This window comes from Eptatretus burgeri, chromosome 8, assembly GCF_056783735.1.
Source record: "Eptatretus burgeri isolate ZD-2024b chromosome 8, Ebu_testis_v1, whole genome shotgun sequence".
Classification (NCBI taxonomy): domain Eukaryota; kingdom Metazoa; phylum Chordata; class Myxini; order Myxiniformes; family Myxinidae; genus Eptatretus; species Eptatretus burgeri.
Genome location: NC_140968.1, coordinates 54,886,658 through 54,908,510, shown reverse-complemented (window position 1 = coordinate 54,908,510; position 21,853 = coordinate 54,886,658). Strand labels below are relative to the sequence as shown.

The following is a 21,853-nucleotide window of genomic DNA, read 5'->3' as shown; positions in this document are numbered from 1 at the left end:
AATGCCTCGATTTGGAAACACGATTTACTCTTGCAGACCAATTAAAGTCGAAAATCGAAATATTATATTGGATCTCGTGGACTAAATAAGTGTCAAAATCTTGAGTGAAATCTGAAAATTTCAACAAATTAGTGATTTTTATAACCAAGTGTATTTATTGAAACAAAACATTAAGCTGAATTTTTTCTACTGTTCAGATTATATTAAGTGAAGAAAAGATTCAGTAATGTGCATAAAGTGGAACTTCATTGAGCACAACGCCATGCTCTGCAACTTGTTTTTGCAAGCTATGACTATCGTTGCCTTCATCGTGTCTCTTTTTTTTTTTTCTTTTTTTTTGGCAATTATGTACACCGTTTGCTTTTTACCGATTTGTGCCATCTTTCATGACAAAATATTAATGTAAATATATGAATAGTTGCTGTAATATATTAATAGTCCGCAGTTGCTGAAAACGAAGAGGTACGTAGATAGCGCACACGGACGTGGTACAAATGACTCCCTGGGGTGTGTGCGTGCCTGCATGCTTGGTTACACATGTGTGCGATGTGTAGATGTTGCAGGCGCGTGATCTGAACTCGACCTTAAACTCACATCCGAGTGTGTGGTGCTGTGGAGGATGTTATGCGGCTGTCTCACAAACCATGTTCTTCTGCTCGTGGGGAGCAGACGTGATGCAGCACCAAAGCCATGTGGGACGCACCACCGTGCAGTGCTGGTGTGGGAAATTCCATGCATGTGTGTGAGTGAAAGGATGAGTATATCGCCAATGCGCATAGACGGTTAGCATGTGCCACGAGGAGGTTGGAGGAATGAGTATTTAGGGGAGGGCATGCATGCAGGCGGGCCGTTGCCAAGTCGATAGCATGGGTTTTACTTTTCAAATGCTACTGCCCGGTTCTATATAGAACACGACGGTTAAAAAGTAAATGCTGCGGTTTGGCCAAGTTTTATCGCTCCTGTAACGCCTTGGTACGCTGCCTACCCTCCCCTTACACTACCTTCCCTCCCACTATCCTCCTCCCAAACCTTTCAACTTTGTACCAACATTCAACTTTCCAGAGGTTGAGGAGAGGATGGGGGTGTCAAAGAATCTGTGAATTGGACAAATGAACACTTTTATTTATTTATTTTAAGCAGTCCAAACTGCTGCTTGGATCAATTCCGCAATTAGTCTCTTTCCCTCCATCCCTCCCTTCCGTCTCACTTACCTCCTCTAAAAGACCCCCAACATATGTCTCAGGCTGTTATCCGGGAATTGTTTAGTATGACCCGTTTGAACTAGCAGTTTTAACGTCTCCAATTTGTTCAATCCTGTACCAATGCCGGCAGAAGATCATTCCTCCTCCACTCTCCCGTTTTCCCTCAAGTTCCCCTATCAAGCGCATGTCCAGAACACTCCCTCTCCCCCACCCGCCCACTACTCCCCTCTCCCCCATCCTCTCCGCACCCTCCTGGAGTGTATAGCAATGTGTGGTGAGGCCTCGCTCTCTTCCCCCCCCTCCCTCCCCCCCAATGACAGGATGTATTTGCTTGCCCTTAATAATTAAAAAAAAAATGTACTGAGAGAGTCCATACAAATAACACAACCAATATAAAATCATTGCACAACCAGTGCTGGAACTGCACATATGGAAGTTGCTTAAAAAACAAAATTATTTAAAAGGAAAAAAAAAAAGGATATCATTGGGTCAATCTTCAAAATTACATAAGGATCAGCTCGATATTGAGAAATTTGGAAGTTAAGGCCTAGTTAGCATGCACACATCTTGGAATTCTAGTAAACCACAGAGGTGAAATTTTGCATGGTTTCATTATTCAACTATATCTCGATCTGGATCAAATTTTATTCACATTTCAGAAGGTGAAGTTTATGAGTGTTAATTTCAGCAGGAATGACCCCCGCATGGAACAATCCAATGAATTTTGTAAGGCAGATATATCAACAGCAGCTCCATACCCAATAGTTCCCCGTCCTGCCATAGGTGGGCTTGGTGGTTTTTGTGTCGGGGGTGTAGTCCGAGATACACTGCCAGCCCGCCCATTTGGGTTGCTTCCCTGATAAAAGAGAGGGAAATGGGAGTGAGTGGAGTTTGCCATTTTAAAAAGCTAAAAACAAAACATATTTGCAATATGACAGTAATAAAGAAGATGGGCAGATAATCATCAATGGCAAGGGTAAAAACCTATGAGCTGGATCCAGGGCCAATAGGAAGCAGCAAATCTGCTACCTAAGAAGGAGCAACATTTGATAAATGCCGTCAACCAAAATTTTTCAAAGGAAAAGAAAGAATATAACAGCCAATGCAATGGATTGGAAAAACTCAAACAATGACAGTTACAAACGGCCTAATCGTGCAATTTACAAGAGTGGTACGGTCGTGGATGCATGCAAAAACGCCATAAACATGTGCAATGGCGAAACCAAGTATGAACAATAAATCACTCGATCAATGAATGGATTGATCAACTGGAGGAAAAAACTAATGAAGACAAAAATGTCACGAGATTGCATACAAATTGCTAATGAAGGAGAGGGGGTGAAGCACATTGCACAATCTTACCTTTGCCTTCAGCAACCACTTGATGCATAATGAAGCAAAACAGAAAAAGCAGAATAAGTTTGGGCAAGCAAATAAAAGTTGATCCTTTGCAAAAAATGACCAACGGCAAACCACAGAAGTGGATAACAAAATACATTTAGCACAGCACTGCAGGAATGCTTGCAATTGCTCTGATCGTTTATTATCAGTGAAAAATGGTACGTTTAATCACGAACAGAGCAAGGCCTTCATAGTTTCCAAAGGTATGCTAACCACCATGGAAAGAGGAGAGAAGCATTAGTACTTCATCAGAGAGAGGACCAATGCCCAAAATGTCAGCTCCTCTGTTTTACTCGGCAGTTAGCACAACTTTGGCGGTTAGCACAGTTTTGACAGTCAGCATTGCTTTGCCAACTTTCACTTGACACGATCCATTTTTCTGAATTTTCCGACGATGCAGACAGTTAAGTCTTGAGTAAGGCGTTCCTCTTTTTGTTTTCATGAAAATCAACAATATTATATCAGTCAATTCCAGTCAAAAGGAGCACTTGTATCTAAGTTCACTCAATCAAGGTGGAAAATTCCCCGTTTCAACAAAAATGTGAAGCCAATATAATGAAGTGAGTTATATTTTGATTGAATTTGTCAAAACTCAGAGCCAAAATATTTGATTTTAAAGCAGTATTATGGCCAGATTATAACTGCTGGTCAAAACATACAAGGATATCTGTAGAATTTGAGGGTGGAAGGTACTCGATGTTCTTCCACTGAAATCCTTGGGACACACCTTGAGAACTAAAAGAATACTTTGAAGAGAAATCTCCCACTGGGCACCCTTCCAACTCTGGTCAAGTGTCCTTCAGATTGGAGAAGTACTCTACTTCATATTAGCTAATGAAGTAATGCTGTGCAAGTTTGGAAATGGATATGTTGAGTCTGACTGCAGGAAATCATTGTATTCTCCACTTTTTCAAAGAGTGTGCCATAATCTACCGCAACACCGTGTTTGTACTGAATCACCTCAGTCTCAAGGGTGCACTCCAGGCCTCCTAATAATGGTCCCCAGTGAAACAGAGTGGAACATACATGCTTCATTGTCCATAAGGCACACCGACTTATCCATGGAGTAGCTTGTCGTCCAATCCCTTTGTGCAAAGAACTGCTCGGTGGAGCGTTGGACTCAACAGTGCGTGGAGATGCAAACTGTGTGTACCACTGCTACCAAGGGGTGCGACTCACAAAGCTGCTGAAGATGTCCAAATTGGTTGGATCCTCCCTAAATTACATGAAGACTTGTCAGGTTAGCAAACAGCAAGTGCTTTTGCATTATGACCTTCTCTTTCCTAAGCCATCTCTCACGGTGGTGATGCAAACAATTTCTAGGCATTAGCATTGAATGAAGGATTTCATTAATATGCAATCCTTTATTCACAGAAATCAATGACTGATCTGTTCCAGCTCAAGGAATTGTCTCACCGAGCTACTTCTCTAGCATGAGTACATTCTGACAGAGGTTTCAGACTGAGTGCAGTCAATTTCATCTAAATTCTAAACAAACTGGGCTCTTCCATTCCCTTGGAACTCCATTCTGGCTTCTGAAATAGTCTGGAATCTCTGGAAGTTCACTTGAAACAGCTCAAATTCTGTCAAGGCTCCCAAACATGTCAAGGATAGGGTACTTGAACTTCTTCAAAGGGTCAACAACAACAAAAAACAAAATGAAGACTGTGGCCTTGTGAGACCTTATCTAAAAATGACACCGATTTTACAGTTATCCTCTTCTTGAGGGGCACTTCCTTTTATCGACCACGAGCAATGAACTCGTCCCATCGCTGACAGTCATTGAACAACAATAACTCGTATGTAAAAAAAAAAAAATACATACATACATATACATATATATGTATGTATTTTTGCAAAATGTCCCCCTCCCACCCCCATGTTGCAAAATGCAACTCTGATCGAGTCATGAATCATACACTGCCGTAAAGGCCTAGCCTAGTGTTAGATGTAACGGCATCGTATCACCAAATCTGTCATCCCGACGCCTAACGTCTAGAATTCAGCCCATTGCCTATGGTTGCCGTTGCCTATGGTCAATTAAACCAAACTTAATTTCCTATGGTTAGGGTGGCAGGCTTTGGATCCTAGGGTCCTGAGTTCAAATCCCATTCAGCTGTTGAATTAATACCAGGTGGGATTAACTCAGCCCGTCATCCTTCCGAGGTCGGCAAAAGGAGTGCCAGCATGCTGGTATACTGTGTCGGAGTGGCGACCCATCCAGGATTGCGCCCAATAGCCAAGGAGACTGCTTAAGCAGCACCAATGCTCTGCACAGTGTGTGGTCCCAATCTCCTCCTCCTCCTCCTCCTCCTCCTCCTCCTCCTATGGTCGTCATGGAGTCAGATATATGGGTTCTGTTTAACTGCCATCATTTCCCATTGGCGGGTGAAATGGAATTTTTTTTTTAACAGAATTTAGGTTTTTTAGAAACAGAAAAGTTAGGAAATTTTCATTTTGCAATTAAAAACAATCTACATATTTCAATTAAACCAAACTTAATTTCCTATTCTAATCTTACTAAAACACGCAATTTGGTGTCTGACCGTTTTTCTTTGACCGTAACACATTCGGTCATTACTTATCCAATCACAACCAAACTTGGCAGGAGGACTAAAGGGTCACACGGAGGAGGTTGTCATGATTTAACTTCCCCCCCCCACCCTCCCCCTGGGGAATTTACACCTTGGGTGAAGTCGGTGTTGAGGTGAATAATAGGTTATCATGGCTTTCACGGGGCACACCTTCCGGACGTAAATATTATTCAACCACAAACGATCGAGTCAATTCTGACCAACATACAATTACATTTTTAAACATTTGCTATTAAAATGGAAGAAGTTTGGAAGAAATGTGATGTGCCCAAGGCATTCTATACTTGGCGAGTCTCCCTCAGACAAATGGATCGGAGCCATCTAGGTAAGCAGCAATGGTATTTACTTAAAGCTGCTTGCACGAGTCTTTACGCATGAATGATGAATCCCACTGCCTGTCCGATTTTTCTCGCAATCATATTATATGTGCACTATATATTAATTGTTTATAACAGATCTTGGGGCCTGTCGCAGCCATGGTTTTGTGTGCGATATTGCCACAGATGCCCTGACGGCCCATTGTGACTTTTATTTGATGCATAACCATATTCCTAAGGTTTGATAGCATTGTTTAATACTCACCAGAGGGAAATTTGGTAAAAAATAAATTTGACGCACTTATGAATGGGTGGTGTATCAGCAGTCACTGGTATACACACACACACACACACCGGTACTATTATAATCAGTTATCCAGTTCCGTTAAGTCGTGGCCGACTTCTGGTGACATTCATGATCAGATGTCTCTCAATATCCCTGTCCTGCACTACTTTCCAAAGATCTGGCAGAAACAGCTTGGTTTCAGCCTTTACCATATCCATTGGGTGTATGCTTCGTTACCAATCAACTTGCTATCGCTTGTCAAGCCAGCCGTTCCTTATCAACCATTTCGTTGGAGTGCTTGCTCAAGTGCTTAAAATCAAGCGAGCCACTTGGCGAGCACTCTACAACCTGACTGCAAGGAAAAAACACCTCTTCTGAACATGTCGATCTTCTCAGTTCACAAGATTTAAATCTTTTTTTTTGAGGTTTAAATGAAGATCAGCCTTTACACTTTCCTTATTCACTGTCTACAATTGAGTAGTATCATCAGCATTCCTGAGGTTTTGATACATCGTTCTCCAATCCAAACTCCAGCATCCATGCCATCAAAATTATTCAAACCACAAATTAAATCGGTCATGTCCTTCCAATGATAATGGCATTATGATAATAGCACGGGGGCTGGCAGGATAGCCTCGAGCCATGCACACTTTCCTCCATTTCCTCCAAGCTGTCCAGCCTGGGTTTGAATCCCAACCCAGCTGCCATCCCGGTGTTTCACAGGCAAGGTGATTTGTCAATGTGCCATTTATCTGATGGATGTTAAACTGGAATCCCATTTGCCAGCATTAATTGAGGGACTTTAAAGATCCCAGTGTCCTTCACGAAGAGTCGGCGAGCTATCAGCGGCACCCTGAACAAATTACAAATTCCTGCCTTAACCATCATCGAATGTCAGACCTGGCTAGCCAGTTCGTGAGAGACTTGGATGAAGCTTCCCCCAGCCAACCCCACAATAACGTGGGAATAATTGTGGCTGTTAAACAAGAAGGATATTCACAAACATCCGACCGTATGGTGTACACGCGATTCCACCCCCCCCCCCCCCAGTCGCTCCCAAAGGGAGCAGGTGTTTCGAGTAAATAATATTTGTCATCTGTGTCTGTCTGGATGTTTGCAATATTCTGCAAAGACCACTGGACGACAGCCGCGACATAAGATTTGGCACAAAGACCAAGTCCGACCCGTGAATTGTCCAAAAGGACCCCGAATATCCCAATACCCTTGAAGACCCCCAAAGACCCCTTACACCGTTGACCATTTTATTTCGAGCTTTAGACCACTTTAACATTTTTAGATCCTTTTTACATGCTTAAGAGTTTCGACCCTTTAGACACGACTGCAATTGGAATGTCCCATTTAGACCATCTAGAACCTTTTTCATGGGCAAACTCGACCCACCCAGAGGGTGGTTACTCTGCCTCTATAATAATTAATTAGTCGGGAGGTTGCCGGGGAAATTGCCGAGAGATTTTTCTTTGAAGTTATTATGTATCCATGAACACTTTAATATACACCATGCAAACTTCATTTGTGGGAGGAGGGATGGGAAGGGTGGTGACAGGAGGGAAAGAGGGGAATGGGGTAGCAGGAGGTAGGAGGTGGTGGGAGGAGGGAGGGGGGGAGGGGGAACCCAGCATATCCCAGCAAAAAGAGAACGATTTTTGGACAATCTTGCATAATGCACTGCATTGAAGAAGTCTGTGCTTGTTGTATAACTAGCAAAGGTACCCGGCATTACCCGCAACTCGGCTTGTTGTACAATAAGCACAGACTTCTTATGTGCATTATGCAAGATTGTCCAAAAATCGTTTTAGAAATAGGCAGATATGAAACTTCAGCCACCTGACAATTACACACAAAACTGTTCTACTAAACAGCAGTCAGCATAAACTGTCCCACAAATCCAAGCTCTCACGTAGCATCCTATCAGCACTCAGGTAGTTTCTTCTCACCTTCAACGTGGACACCCACTTACATAGCATTTATTGTGCCACCCAGAAACAAAATCTCATGAAACAAAGCCAAATAACATTGACCACTGATAACTGATTAACATGCACAAGCAAAGCTGTGTTAAAATGAGGTATTATCTCTGGAGGTGCATTCCCCCCACTTAACTCCCAATCTTGTGTTATAATTCAATGATTTGGGGTGTGGGAGGGGGGGGGACTAGTGTGATTGAGATCTTACAACCCCTTCACTTTTATGATTACTATTTTTAAAACAATATAAAGAATATCCATAAAATTTATGAGCAACAAATCAATGTACAGATTTTTAATTTACCTCCCATCAGAAACTTGAACACCCCAACATAAAACAAAAAGCAACCAAGTGACAACGATGCAGCACAAATTCTTACCTTCACACCATGGCCAATGTCGTCCAAGGCACTATAATCCACAGGCTTGCGGATATAACGAACTGGACGCTCGAGGTTCGGAGGAGCCAGAATCTTATGAGTTCTGGACGTATTTTTGTTTGTGGTTAGGATGCCAATTTCACGCCTGGCCACCTTCTCTTTGTGTATGTCCACCGTCTGTAAGAGAGAGCAGCAGCAAAACATGCAGTGGGAGCTGGAAGGCCCCTTTTGCATTTCAGCCCTCAGCTACGAGGCCTTGAAGACAACATCACCATGAAGTCTCTCTTGCAGTGGATTTATCGAATGTTAAACCGCTTTACCCACAAATCGTCTCGGTATTCTATTATGTGAAATAATCACCACTTCAAGCACTATCTTACACCAAGGAAAAAGCAACCAATGCACTTTGCAAGTGAAAATTTATGAAGAAATGTTAGAAAAAATAAAAATAAAAAAAAACATCAAAAATAAATAACCAAAGTACCAAAACTATATTTTCAAATATGGCAGCAATTCTGATAATTGCGTTTTCCAAAACTAACGTACATTATTCTAACCTTGAGAGAACTACTCTGGACCATTTATCAAAAGAGAATTAACAAATGACAAGTTTGGTTCCAAAACGAAAGGTCTCCATCGCGTTGTTCGATATCGGGAATGTCAGATCCCGTGTTTTGAAGCAAAGCCAATTATTTCTTTTTATATCCTGTATTAAACATGCCATGTATTAATGTTTGAAGGAATACATTTTGCTTCATACAAATACTGGACCAACATTGAACGTAAAAAAATGTGGAATTGGCGTTTATCGCATTTTGGAATCAAACTCTTCAAAACGCTCCCACATCCTCAACTCGATAATTCCCGATACTTCGATGAGCCAGGTGAAATGCTGGTGACATATGAAGTGGCAAAATTTAAACATCACGAGCAAGTTGTAAAGGTACCAAAAATGTTTTTTCATGTACAAAGCTGTTCCAAAGTTTGAGCCACATCCAGAGACAGAGGTATGTGGCACTTATCCTTTTCCCTGATACCGTTTGAAGGATGTTGATCATAACTCTCTTATATGCAAACAATTAAGTAAAATTATATTTAGATCAAGTGTTTTTTATGACAAATTTCATACATCAAACAGCAATAATGTGGTGCAATAATGAAAATAAACCGATCCATTTTAAGGGGGGGTGAAGCCACTTCAATATTTGTTATGTCCTTCCTTCCCACAAACATGAAGAAAAACCTAACCCACCGTGTTTCATTCTACTAAAAGGGTTCTAAAGTGTAATCGTAGGGGTTTCTAAAGGGTAATTCTAATGGGTTTCGTTCGTTTCTAGACTTTGCCGATTTCATATTTAAAATGCCAAACTGAACCACTTCCTTCACACAGGTGACATTTTTTTTTCTTCTTTTAATTCGTTTTTGCCTTTTACGTCCTTCAAAATGTTCTAACACCTAGTCAAGAAAAAAACATCGTACAAGCAAAATCAATCCCTTTCAATATATAGTACATTTTCAGGTGGTATGCTTAGCTGTTTAAAAATAAATAATGTAAAACAAAGGGAAATAAAAATGTCAACCCCTCACACTTGTGATTGTGATTAACTTGTGTACAATGTGATTGAATGTTTCATTCAAGTTATTAATATCAGAAAGTCATAATGCTTCCCAAACAGAACAGTGAATAATAGATGTCATCAATTGGCTGCGATTTCAGACATACAATGGAGATTAATTTTGAGGAAGGGACCAATTTGTCCCAAAATCAAACAATGAGGTCCTGGATGACCTGCATTATTCATTCAGATGCTCAACACCTGTGTGCAAAACTTGGTAGCAGCGCAAACCATTGATTTCAGAAAAACACTGCTGAGACAAGAAACCATACACCACAATTAAATCCAGCAGAAAATCTGCTCGTGGCCAAAATCCCTCAGTCTGTACTTGCTATACTGTAAGAAATGTCAGACCATGCTCAGAATGAAAAAATAATAATATTAAATTTTTTTTATTTTTGAAAGCAATGGACGATGATGAATGAACAATCCACATCTATTGATGAAGAGTCCTGGAGTAAAAGCACGGGGCATTCACCGGGTTTCACTGAAGGAAATGAGGCAGAATACATCTTTTACCAGGTTGGGGGGGGGGGGAGAGTGGGTATCTTTTAAAGGTCAAAACGAAGGTCGTGAATTAACATTTAGTTACACGCCGCAAACTTTGGGCTGACGAACTTGGGTCATAAATTGTGTTCTTAAAGAAAATAGATGACCACATTGTATCCAATCAGCAGAGAGCTGGTTGCTGTTGAGACGCACTATTACAGGTCACACTGTCAGCTACACACAAAAGAGGACAAAGTCGAATCGGAGGATCACGTCCCCAGACAGCATCCCAACTTTCTTTTAAGGAACAGAATGTATGACTGACAAGAATACATTCAGCTTTGTGCAAAATTATCTTGTTGCGAACGCTCGCACGATTCCCACAACTCAACTAACTGTCAGCTTGGTACACTATATAACATGCCACGGAGTCCAAGAAGTTAAAGCTTCAACCAAGAAGCAGCTTTGACAAACTTGAACCTAGATTTCAAGGGGTACCGCACGTCATTTCTCAAGAAAAAAAAAAAGGAAACTTATTTACCGAGATAATGACAATCCACCAGATCGTCAAAGAAAAACAGAAACCAAAGTCAAAACTGAAAACAGATTGTGTCTGCTGATGGTCACATGGTTCTGGTAAAAACCACATGACACCTATGCCAAATGACATAAAAGCTCAAACAGTAGTGATGCCGTGGCAATTACAACCACCTGAAATAGCCATGGACTCCATAAGCCTGCCAATAACTGTGACTGAATTCCTCCACATGGCTTGATAGGAAGGCATCAATTTAGGTCCAATGGCTTACAATCCCTATGGTCAAGACAATCTATCGTGTCAAACAAGGAGAGGGACGGGGGAGCGGGGTAAGAAGCGACGGAGACGCACAACTTTGCCTTTTCCCAGTCATTCATTAACCAGCAACGTTGAGCTTTGTATGCCAAAGCCACTGACACCGCTTGAAAACATCAAGACAAATTCAAGCACATCAGAATAATTTGTACATTTCGTTCCTCACAATTGTTGGAACACTGTTGCAAGGTGCTGGTTTTCGAGACATCAGCATTGCAGAGGGTTCCGGAACATGTGCATTTGACAGTCAAAAGTACAACACCAAAAAATTACTTCATGAGTATGTATATGAAGCGATGCTCAGGCTACCACAGGGAGGCCTATTGCCATGGGTACAGAAGAACCATGATGAAGATCTAGTCCAAAATGTAGAATGAAGAAGAAAAAAAAAATGCATCAAGGAATTCTCTGATAACATTTGTCAGTGGGCACTTGAAACCACCTTGAAAAATTCCTCATACACAATATAACCTTGAAGCTGCTGGTCATGCACCACGATGACCTGAGAATCGAAAATTTACCTGACGAATGAACGAGGTAATCTGTCCAACTTCTGGATATTGGAATGCTGGGCATTCTACTGGGCCATCATCTGGCCTTTCAAATGCCCCTTGAAACCAATATGCACACATTTGTAACAGACATTTAAATAATCATCAAATCGTTAAGGCTTTCCAGTGTTCAATTATGAGAGTCCTTTTGGGATATCAATATAGTATAAATTTAGAATCAATGAGTTCAACTCTGAAAAGAACAGAAGCAAGTTTAGGTTGACCTGTTTAATGTTCCCAATATCAGTTCATACATCGTCGCTCACAATGCTGGAATTGAGAATGTCTGCTCTGAGTTTGGGAGATCAGCGGTTCGATTACAACCCTGACCGAGAACCTGTTTAGCATTCCCAATACAAGAACAATGTACGTATAAGGTAGCCTATGATGCTGCAATTTAGAATGTCCACATCAGTGGTTCAATTACATCTCCGGCTGAGTCATCCCAAAGACTTCAAAAAGTGGTACATGCTGCTTCCATGCTTGATGCTCAGAATTTAGAAGATGGAACATGAACAAACCCCATGGGATTGATTTGTCCTTAATTGCACTTCTGAGTAAGGGGGGAAAGAAATGTCAGAAAGTGGGCATCGAAGGTACCCAGAAGTTGCATCACTTTCCCCTTGCAAGGTCACCACTCTTTGTGTCCAAAATAAAGCTCTGTGTTGTTTAGTGTCTGTCTGCATCTTCCATGAGCCTTAGATCCTGTATTAAAAATAATTATAATTTCAACTCCATAGCATCAATCATAAAGCGTTTACAATTCATGGAAAGTTAAACTGAGGTCGGTCCCCTAATGTCCTTGTTGTGCAACTAATATTTATACAAGCTCCTCCATGAACTATGGAGTTTGTAAGAAAAAAAAGAAAATCTATATAATAAGCTTATTCGTCCGTCCATGTGCAACACTCGTTTCCACCCATTGGTTGGAAAGTTGGCATGACTCGACCCACAATCATAACCTGAAAATCATACGGCCACCATTTTGGTGATTATGAGAAGCCGAATAAATCTTCAGATCTGTCAGTCACAATCACCATGCCCTTCCATTCAAGTTTTCCGTTCATTGCAAAAGGATCATCAAATATTGGAAGGGTGGAGCATATATATATATATATATATACATACATATATACATATATACATATACCAGCTGAAGTACCCGGTAATACCCGGGAAATTTGTCCTATTTTCCTCACGCTAGTTAGACCGAGGCATTAGTTGTATGGAGAAAATTAGGAAGGCTTCTTTTATTCCTCAGATTTATGGAAGGAAGGCTTTATGCTTCCGTAATCCTCAGAGAGGTCATAGTTGAAGGCGGCCTTGAGCCACTCAATGTTTCTCGCAGCAGTGGCAACTGTCCTTGATGTCCTGCCAAAACCCGGACCAAGAAAGCTGGAACGTGAGTTTTGTGCTTCTCTCGCCCGTCGGTGTGACGCTCTATTTGCAGCTGACTCCGCTTGCCTGGCTCTTTCATGCACAGATTTATCAGCAGTTAGCTGTTGCCGTGCACATGCAGTTCGAGAATTCAAATAACAGGAGGAGAATGTGTATGTTTAAAAAGTCAACGAATACGAACATTTTGCATTTCAAAAAACCCTAGCGTTTTTAACCATAAAGCCTTTTGTTACGATTAATACGCCGGCGCACTATACGAAAGCCTTTTTTTTAATGGAAATTTTTTATTATTATTATTTTATGTATAAATATTTTTTTCATTTTTATGGAAAGCCACTAAGCGCATCCTGGAGCTGAATGTTCAGTCTATATGTGTGTAAAGTTTCTTCAAGATCGGTTCACTGGTCTCGGAGCTTATTGGTTACAAACAAATAGAGATAGACAGACAAACAGACAGAAGGACTGCCATTTATATAGTAGATATATAGATATATATATATAAATATTGTTGCGGGCCGGGGCGGGGGGGGGGGGTCGGGTGAGAAGACCACTAGGTGGGGGAAGCGATGTCGATTCCCACCAGACTCCCCGGAATTGTAGGCCGTCGCACACGGATAATTCCGGACGCGGTGGGTCGCTTAACCGACCGTGGACGCCAATAACTGAACCGCGTGACCTCGGGTCCTCCCGTCTATGGGTTAATCAGGTTACCCAATTAATCACGTGGTTTAATTACCGGGGAAACGCCCACGGTACGCCTTGTCCGAATCGGATCACTCTACCGGACCAAATCACTTTACCGGATCGGATGCAGCCGAGCGACACTGCTAAGGACGTACCGGCTAAAAGGAACGAATCGTTGGGAATAAAGTCCCGGACCATGCTGGATCAATGGAAGAAAAGACAAAAACGAGCAGGGAACATTCCTCATAATAATAATTTATTTACAAGCAGGCGAGGAAAAATATGTGGCACAGTGAAGATTTATTGGGGTGCGCTGTGCAGAGATAGAAAGAAGCGTGGTGCGACAATAAACAGGCAACTTACAAAAGGGGACACAGAGCAGACTTAACGTGGAAATAACAATAACAATGACAACAATCTTCTAGTCTTACTTAAGCAGAGGGGTGCCAGCACGCGCGCACGCACGCACGCACGCACGCACGCACACACGCACGCACACACGCACGCACACACGCACGCACACACACACGCACACACACACGCACACACACACACGCACACACACACGCACACACGCACACACACACACACACCGATGAAGAGGGAGTTTTGCAACCGGGGGGGGGGGGTGAGGCTATGATCTCGGTAACTGTGTGCCGGAAAAAACGACTTTCCACCAACACGTTTTTTTTTGGGGGGGGATGCTCCGGGGTGCGGTACCCGACAGTGGGCGCGTTGCCTCTGGCCCAAGCCACAAGTGTGGAGACTGTGCTCGTGAAGGAAGAGCTTGAGTGGAGAAGGGGCGGAGTCCAGAGGGCGAAGGTGGAGCAGTGGGCGGGATCAGGTAGGCAGGTGGAGTCGACATGGTGTGGGCAGAGACGAGGAGGCAGAGTCGAGGAGCAGGAGGCGGATCGTGGCGGTGTCGATGTGGGCGGAGACGAGGAGGTGGAGTCGAGGAGCAGGAAACACAGACAGACCGGGCAAGAGGGACTGCCCCAACCTTTATAGGGCCTGCAGCTCGGGGGGAGGGGCAATGGCGAATCCAAACGTCATCATCCGAATCGGGCGCTCCGATTGGCCCCGACCACTCATGTGGCCCGCCAGCTTGGGCCAGAAACCGACTCACTTCGTTTCCGGAAAGGCCACCCCAAACAGCGGCAATATTGCGCTCCGAACCCATGAGATGACATGAAATCGCCCACACCAAAATTGGCATGCGAATCATCCTGCAAAAAACCCCAGGCGACCGGTCGAGGGTCCCGCATGCCCGCTCGGGCATTCGTCCAGCGTCAAACAATGCACTCGTTCTGCGCGCGCCAACGTGGCCCGCACTGTACATTCCCTGGCTCGATCGCAGCATCGCTGGCTGCAGAGATGAGAAAACGTTCACCATCCGTGGAGAATACACCGCTGCCAGCGAGGACCGAAGGTACATCGCCATGGATAAATCCATGCACGTTTCACGAGCGGTGTACGTGTCTGCTTTCGAGCACATTCCATACAGTGCGTGTGGTTCCGCCATTACGCATGTGGCCAGCGCTCGCGTTCACACAACTCCGCAAGCGTGTGCATGGGGCGAACACCAATATGTGTCGGGTATTGAGGTTTAAAAAAGAACAAGCCGCTTCAACCCGCACACTCGTATCCTGCCCAACATGGTGTGGAGTCGGCTTTATTGGCCTCTGTACGTGTTTCGTGCAGCGTGGGCGTCGTGCTGGCCAGGTTTCCCATGTGGTGAAAAACACCATTCGTGCAGCCTCTTAAGAGGTATTAATTTGCATGCCTTTCTAATGCAATCGGCAATTCTCCCCAGACCATCAGAAGCTCGAGTCGACAATCCCGCATTGCCAAGCGTACATCACTCGCTGCATACGCCGGGTTTAGGGATCGCCCGGGAACGAGAATCTCTGAGCAGCAGGATCCCTTACTGCGACGCCGCACGCGCTGGCCTCCAAGGCGCACGTGGCTGATTTACCTCAGGAATAAATCAGAAAAGAAGAAAAGTGAGGATGAAATGAGGGAAAAATGATTGAAGCAACCCCAGCTATTATATCATCGCAACGCACTCCCTTACAAAAAGCCACCCTCATGGGCAAGGAGGCAGACAGGTCCGTGGACCAAATGCGCGTGGAACCTGGATGAGCGGCCACTGCACGAGACCGAAGTGGTCTTACCACGCCCTCATGGCGCGATGGCGGGCAAGCCGCAATGTCAGCGCAACGCGCCTGACTCCGTACCCCTGGCGTGCTCTGCGCAAGCATGCGTTTCTCGGTCGGCACCACGGTTGGGGTGGGGAACGGACGGGGTTACCGGCGCTATCTCAGCGCGGATGGGGGGAATTGTTGATGCCCGGGATGGGGAAGGTTCTTGTTGCTCAGGATGGGGAGAGGGGAATGGCTGACGCTGGGTCCCCCCTAGCGGGGCCTCGGGACCGCACTGACTCCGGCGAACCCTCACCCCCTAGCCTTCCTCAGTGTCCCTGCTCCACTCTGCAACTCGCCCCTCGACCTCCACTCCGAGCTCCGTCTCCCATTTGTCGATCGGGCCCCGTCTGCACTGCCTGCTTCGAGCTTCTTCCCTTCCACCGTCCGTCCCCGTATATCCTCCACTGCCAACTTCTCCGACTCCACCAGACTCACGGCTCCACCGACTGACTGACCTCGAGCCGCGCCGCATTCGCTCTTATATAGCCCAGGGGAGGGGCGTATATGCAAATACGCAGATCAAATTTGTTTGGAGGCGGGGCTACGCCGCCCGATGTTCAACCATTGGATGGACGGAAAGGGGGCGTGAACTTCTCCTGATCAGTTTCTCTCTCTCCAAAAAGGGATCCATATACTTCGCGTTTGGAGGCGGGGCCACACCGCCCGACGCTCAGCCATTGGACGGCCGGAAAGGGGGCATGAACCTCTCCTGATCCGTTTTTCCTCTCCCGAAAGGATCCATGTGCACTCGTGGCACGACGCATTTGGTAGCCATCACCGAACGGGCTTTGGAAAGCACGACATTCGGTGTTGACAGGTGGTGTGGTTGATGGTTGTGGAGGGAGAAAGGCGAAGGTGGTGGGGGTTTGCTGTGGTGGTTTGGTTGTTGGTGGGCGTCGTTTGAGAATGGCGGTGAAGCAATGTTTGCAGGGTGGAGTTATGGAGGTAAAGAGGCGAAGGTGGTGGTGTTTGAGTTGTTGGGGGATTATTGGTCCAAAATAACGATAGAGAAAGAAAAACGGCTATCTCAAAGGATCGCAGCCCGGTGAACACGGAAATTCCCTCTAAACAACGCTGGGGAAATCTTACTACACAATTACTTATCGCCATAACTGATCTAAGGCCCTTTATGGTGGTCTGCAAATTTCCACAGCCATAACAATATTTATATATATATATATATATATATATATATATATATATATATATATATATATATATATATATATATATATATATATATATATATATATATATATATATATATATATATATATATATATATTGAAGGTGTCACTGGCCTTGTGAAGGCCACAGTAGTTCAAAGGCTTCAACCTTCAGGCCTCTGGTGTCAGCCTATGGGAAAGTGCAATTGGAATATATCTGAGCAAAATAACCACGACGTATTATGTATGCGCATAGGCAGTGAGAATGTTGTTGCTTCGACACCGTATTTTTTTTAAAATATATATTTTTATTTTTGGTGAGATTGAGGTAGCAGTCTGTTGCCTTATACACTGCCCAAATAACTGGCATTCTTTCAAGCAAGGGGTTTTACCGCGGAGGTTCCACGGGTCCTTGATATTATTTGATGTGTAGTCTCTTAAATGACTCAACCAGGGACGATAAAACTCACATCATTATAAAGGTCTTTGCCCGAGGATTTCCGGGAATCTTGTGAGATCGTGAAAGGAAACATCAGTCATAATTTACTTTTAATGATCTGGATATATTGTCATGTCCAGGGGGTTTTGCCCCTACCTGGGCAGATAGTCAAACTTCTCCCTTGGAGGTCCAAAGCTGAGACCCTCAGAGATTAATGAGCGTGGGAAAGAAATGGCGGTTAAGGACGGAGGCACACGGGTTGTACTCGAACCACAACAGATACACGGACAGAAGCAAATGAAATAGAACAAATAATAAGTTAATAACAATAATCAAACTTGTACAATGACAATAATGAAACAAAACATGAGGTCAAACAAAATCTAAATCTAATTGAGCTGCCTCCACACAGACAAGGGAACAGAATAATAAAAGAAAAATCTATCCTTTATCCCGGCACTTAGCTGTGTACCCAGGGATGGGCTTCTCAATCTTGTCTGTCACCAAAACTGCTTCGTCAAGCACGGTAAAAATGCACTCAAAATGGCGCTGTCGATCTCTGGGTGGGAAGACGTATCGATGGCAATTCGGAGATGGCACTCTATGTCATGGCTCACGATTCGGGGGGTAGCTTATTCTCAAGAGTGAATATGCCGACCGTTCCTCTCCCGCACCCGGTCTGTTCACAACAATGGCCAACACGACAAGACGATTTATGAGTCCCCGTCATTAGGCCACGAGGCACCTCTTCTTCCCTCCTCAGAAACACACACCCTTCACGGTTCAGCCAAACAGTCAACGGCGAGAGTCTTGCCCAGCACAACGCAAATTCAAACAGCACGAGCAAGAGAATCACGAAGCCTTCGTTGTGCCATGAACAAAAGCGAGATCTTCAGTGTCCTCTGAGTAACGTCTTCCACCTCTCTTTACTACTCGCCTCCTATGTGCTCCTGACGTCACGACCATCAATCAGCCTCGGGGGAGTGACTTCGCACGCTGTCCTCCTTGGAGGCAGGGCTTCTCCCAACTATTGAACTCGACTTGGCCTCAACTCGTCCGACTTTCTCACGGTGGTGCCACTTTGTGGCTCTGGGGGAATCTGCTTGAGATAGTGATTGGCATAGTCATGAACGGCAAAGGGACCTGCGACACGGGACTATGGTAACTCGGCCAAACAGCAAGACCTGTCCCACGTTAGCCCCAGCACACAGGTTACTCATCTAGCTCGAAGATTCTAATCGATATGGTAACATAATGTTGGGCAAGAGGATCCGGTCAGGAAGTAATCACGCCGCCACTCCCAGAGTTTGGAGTGCTTCGTGCTTCCCACGATTGCTGCAGGAGTCTGCTTCGAACAACACCGCCGTTGCATACTTGTACCGCACAAGAACAGAACACAAGCCAATAGCTAATGAGCAAAAACTATCAAAAAAGCAAAAATGACACTTAAGTGGAATTTGTTTCAAAAGCCATTGATTCGACATATTGGCCAATGTATATTCCAAGTTTCAGCTAATTTTCATGTACAGCCTTTGCTACACACACACACACACACACACACACACACACACACACACACACACACACACACACACACACACACACACACACACACACACACACACACACACACACACACACACGCACACACACACGCTCCAGCACATTTCTGGCGGATGGATGGACGCACCAACGTTAATGTCAAGGACTTTGGTTAAAAGCTCAACAATGCTGAAATTTGGAAAATATAACGTCGACGTACAAGGGAAACGAATTTTCAGTCCCTGTGTTAAAGTTGCATTTCGAGAAACCGTCCCATTTAATGGGGGGGCACTTCACGCCTCCCTTGATTCTACGCAGCATTCTCAGACACAGAATGCAGCATTTCTTGGGGAATATTGCTGATTATTTCTTTTAATTCACCAAGAGTGCATGCATTTGTAGCGTACATTATATCCTTCAAATATCCCCACAAAAAGAAATCTGACAGCATAAGATGTGGGGATCAAGGTAGCCATAATGACTTGGACACGACACGGTCACCAAAGAGTAACCCATGTTCGTTCATGCTTAATCGCGAAGTGTGACTCATGGTACCATCGAGCTGAAACCATCCTTGGTCGATTTAATCTTCTACAAGGTGCTCAAGAAACTCATGGATTATGTTGATGTAACATTCTGAGTTCACTGTTTCTTAGAATAAAATTGGACCAATAATTCTTTGCCGACTTTCAGCACACCAAATACTAATTTTCATGGAATGTAATGGCCTTGAATACATTGAATAAGGTTGTTCACTCAGCCATAAATAAGTGTTTTGTGAATTTACAAGCCCAGAAAGATGAAACCTTGCTTTCTCTGTAAAAAAAAAACACAACATCCAAAACATTGTCTTGTTCTCTCCATATTCTGGAACCACTCACAGTAGGTTACACGTTTCTCTTTATCTGGCTTCAGTAACTGATGCACTGCGTGAATTTGGTGGGGAGAAAGTGTGAGCGTTTTGACCGCCTTCCTTGCACTGGAATATGAACAGCGAGCTTGTTATGCTAAACGTCTGAGATTTCTTCGTCCTCGTTTGCATTCTCTCCCGCACTTCATCCACTTTCTCTGGTGTAACAACACTTGGCTGGCGCATGTGCTTTTTAACTTTCACACAGCCCGTTTCTCTGAACTGCTTCACCAATTTCCATATCACTGATTTTGAAGGTTTTGAATGACCACCAAAGAGACTTTTAAATGCAATTTGACATTCCCTAAAAGATGTATTCTTGATGTAATGTTGGAACAGAAACACACGTTCTTCCACAGTAAGTGCCATGGTGTTACTGTGTGAAAACCGTTAAACGTCACTGCTGAGTCACGTGATACCCGATAACTCCCAGGATCACGTTGCATCTTTCTGTATCATTAGGCTACATTTATGCAAAGTATTAGATTCTTAACGGATATAGTTTTTCATTACATATATATTTAATTAATTAGAATAAATAAATCACCCTGTACTACAATATTCACACAATACATAATTGCTATTTCCTTCGGAATTTTTTTTATTTCCAAGATGTGAACACCGTTAATTGACCATAAACGTAAAATACCTTACACTCTTGTATGAATTACGAGTTTTCCTCATTCAGAACACGTTACAATTGGCCAATAGCACCAGTTTTCATGAATAGACCCTTTCACGCTCGTGACGGGAACTGCATTTTTAACTAGAAGGGCACTCCGTAGAGCGCATACCTCCGTCACGTAATGCTTGATCCAGTAGAACATAACGGGCCCAATACATTTTTAAAAAATAACTTGCTATATACCGTTTTTGGCCCTGTCTCTCAATGGTGAAAAATCACTTTTAAAATTTTTTTCAAACTCTCGTATCCGGATTCGGATCACCTCCAAAATTGAATAATTTTGTCCATGTCACACACCCAAGCTCTCAACAAAATTGTCCGAATCTGTTCACAACATTAAGATATCCTGTTCATAAAGAGACAAACAAACAAAAAAAGAAAGATGCCGTACATAGCACGACACTTGCAAAATCCATCAAAAACAATTGGTGGTTGAATTCAATAAACAAATATGCAACTCCTCTTCATATTTCAAGTCAATCGGATGAAAACTGGCAATTTTAGGAATTTGGCCTACCCAAGAAAAAATAGCATTCCTTTCTGGAAGCAATTCTCTGCAGACTACTGTAGTGTGACCTGTTACCAACTATAGTATATGAGTGTACTACTCTCATATACTATAGTTTGAATGAGCATTTTCTCCTGGGTAATGTTGACCTCAAAAATAATTGTTGGTTGAATTTGTTGACCTGATATGCAAATCCTGTTCAAATTTCTAGTCAATCTGATGAAAATTGAGGATTTTAGAAATTTGACAAAGTTGTTAACCTTTGGCCTCAAAAATAGGCTTCTTGCTTATGACGATCTCTACCAGGTGGTGAAGTTTTGTGAAGACCATTTTAAAATTGTGACCTGTGGGCGACTGACAAACAAACAGGCAGAAGAACACACATGACCAACTAATATACTTGGAAAAACCCTCGATTTTTGCAAGTAACAAACAGACAGAGGTGAAAGCAACCTCCATCCACCTTCGGTGATGTAGGTAATAAAGAATACTGCTTTAACTGCAGGTTTTTGAACAACCAAACAAGCAGATTTGGATTCTTGAGATCAAAATCTATAACAGTCAAGTTTGCATAGTTCGAAGATGGATGCCACAAAAATTGTTTCCTGGGCTCGAAAGAGACCTTCATCCAATCGCGTAAAGA

The 21,853-nt window shown here is 43.5% G+C and overlaps 1 protein-coding gene across 7 annotated transcripts in view; it reads right to left on the bottom strand.

Annotated features, from left to right (window-relative positions):
• The window catches only part of ABI1 (abl interactor 1), a 79,428-nt gene that overhangs the window by 39,446 nt on the left and 18,129 nt on the right, over positions 1-21,853 (bottom strand). For 5 of the 7 annotated variants that reach the window (XM_085892117.1, XM_085892118.1, XM_085892120.1 and 2 more), the window contains exons 3-5: positions 8,166-8,342; positions 2,565-2,582; positions 1,961-2,058 (exon numbers count right to left, since the gene is read on the bottom strand). In XM_085892117.1, the coding sequence (XP_085748243.1) occupies positions 1,961-2,058; positions 2,565-2,582; positions 8,166-8,342 (293 nt within the window). The remainder of the gene's footprint in view (positions 1-1,960; positions 2,059-2,564; positions 2,583-8,165; positions 8,343-21,853) is intronic. The other 2 variants (XM_085892119.1, XM_085892122.1) reach the window with 1 other exon arrangement.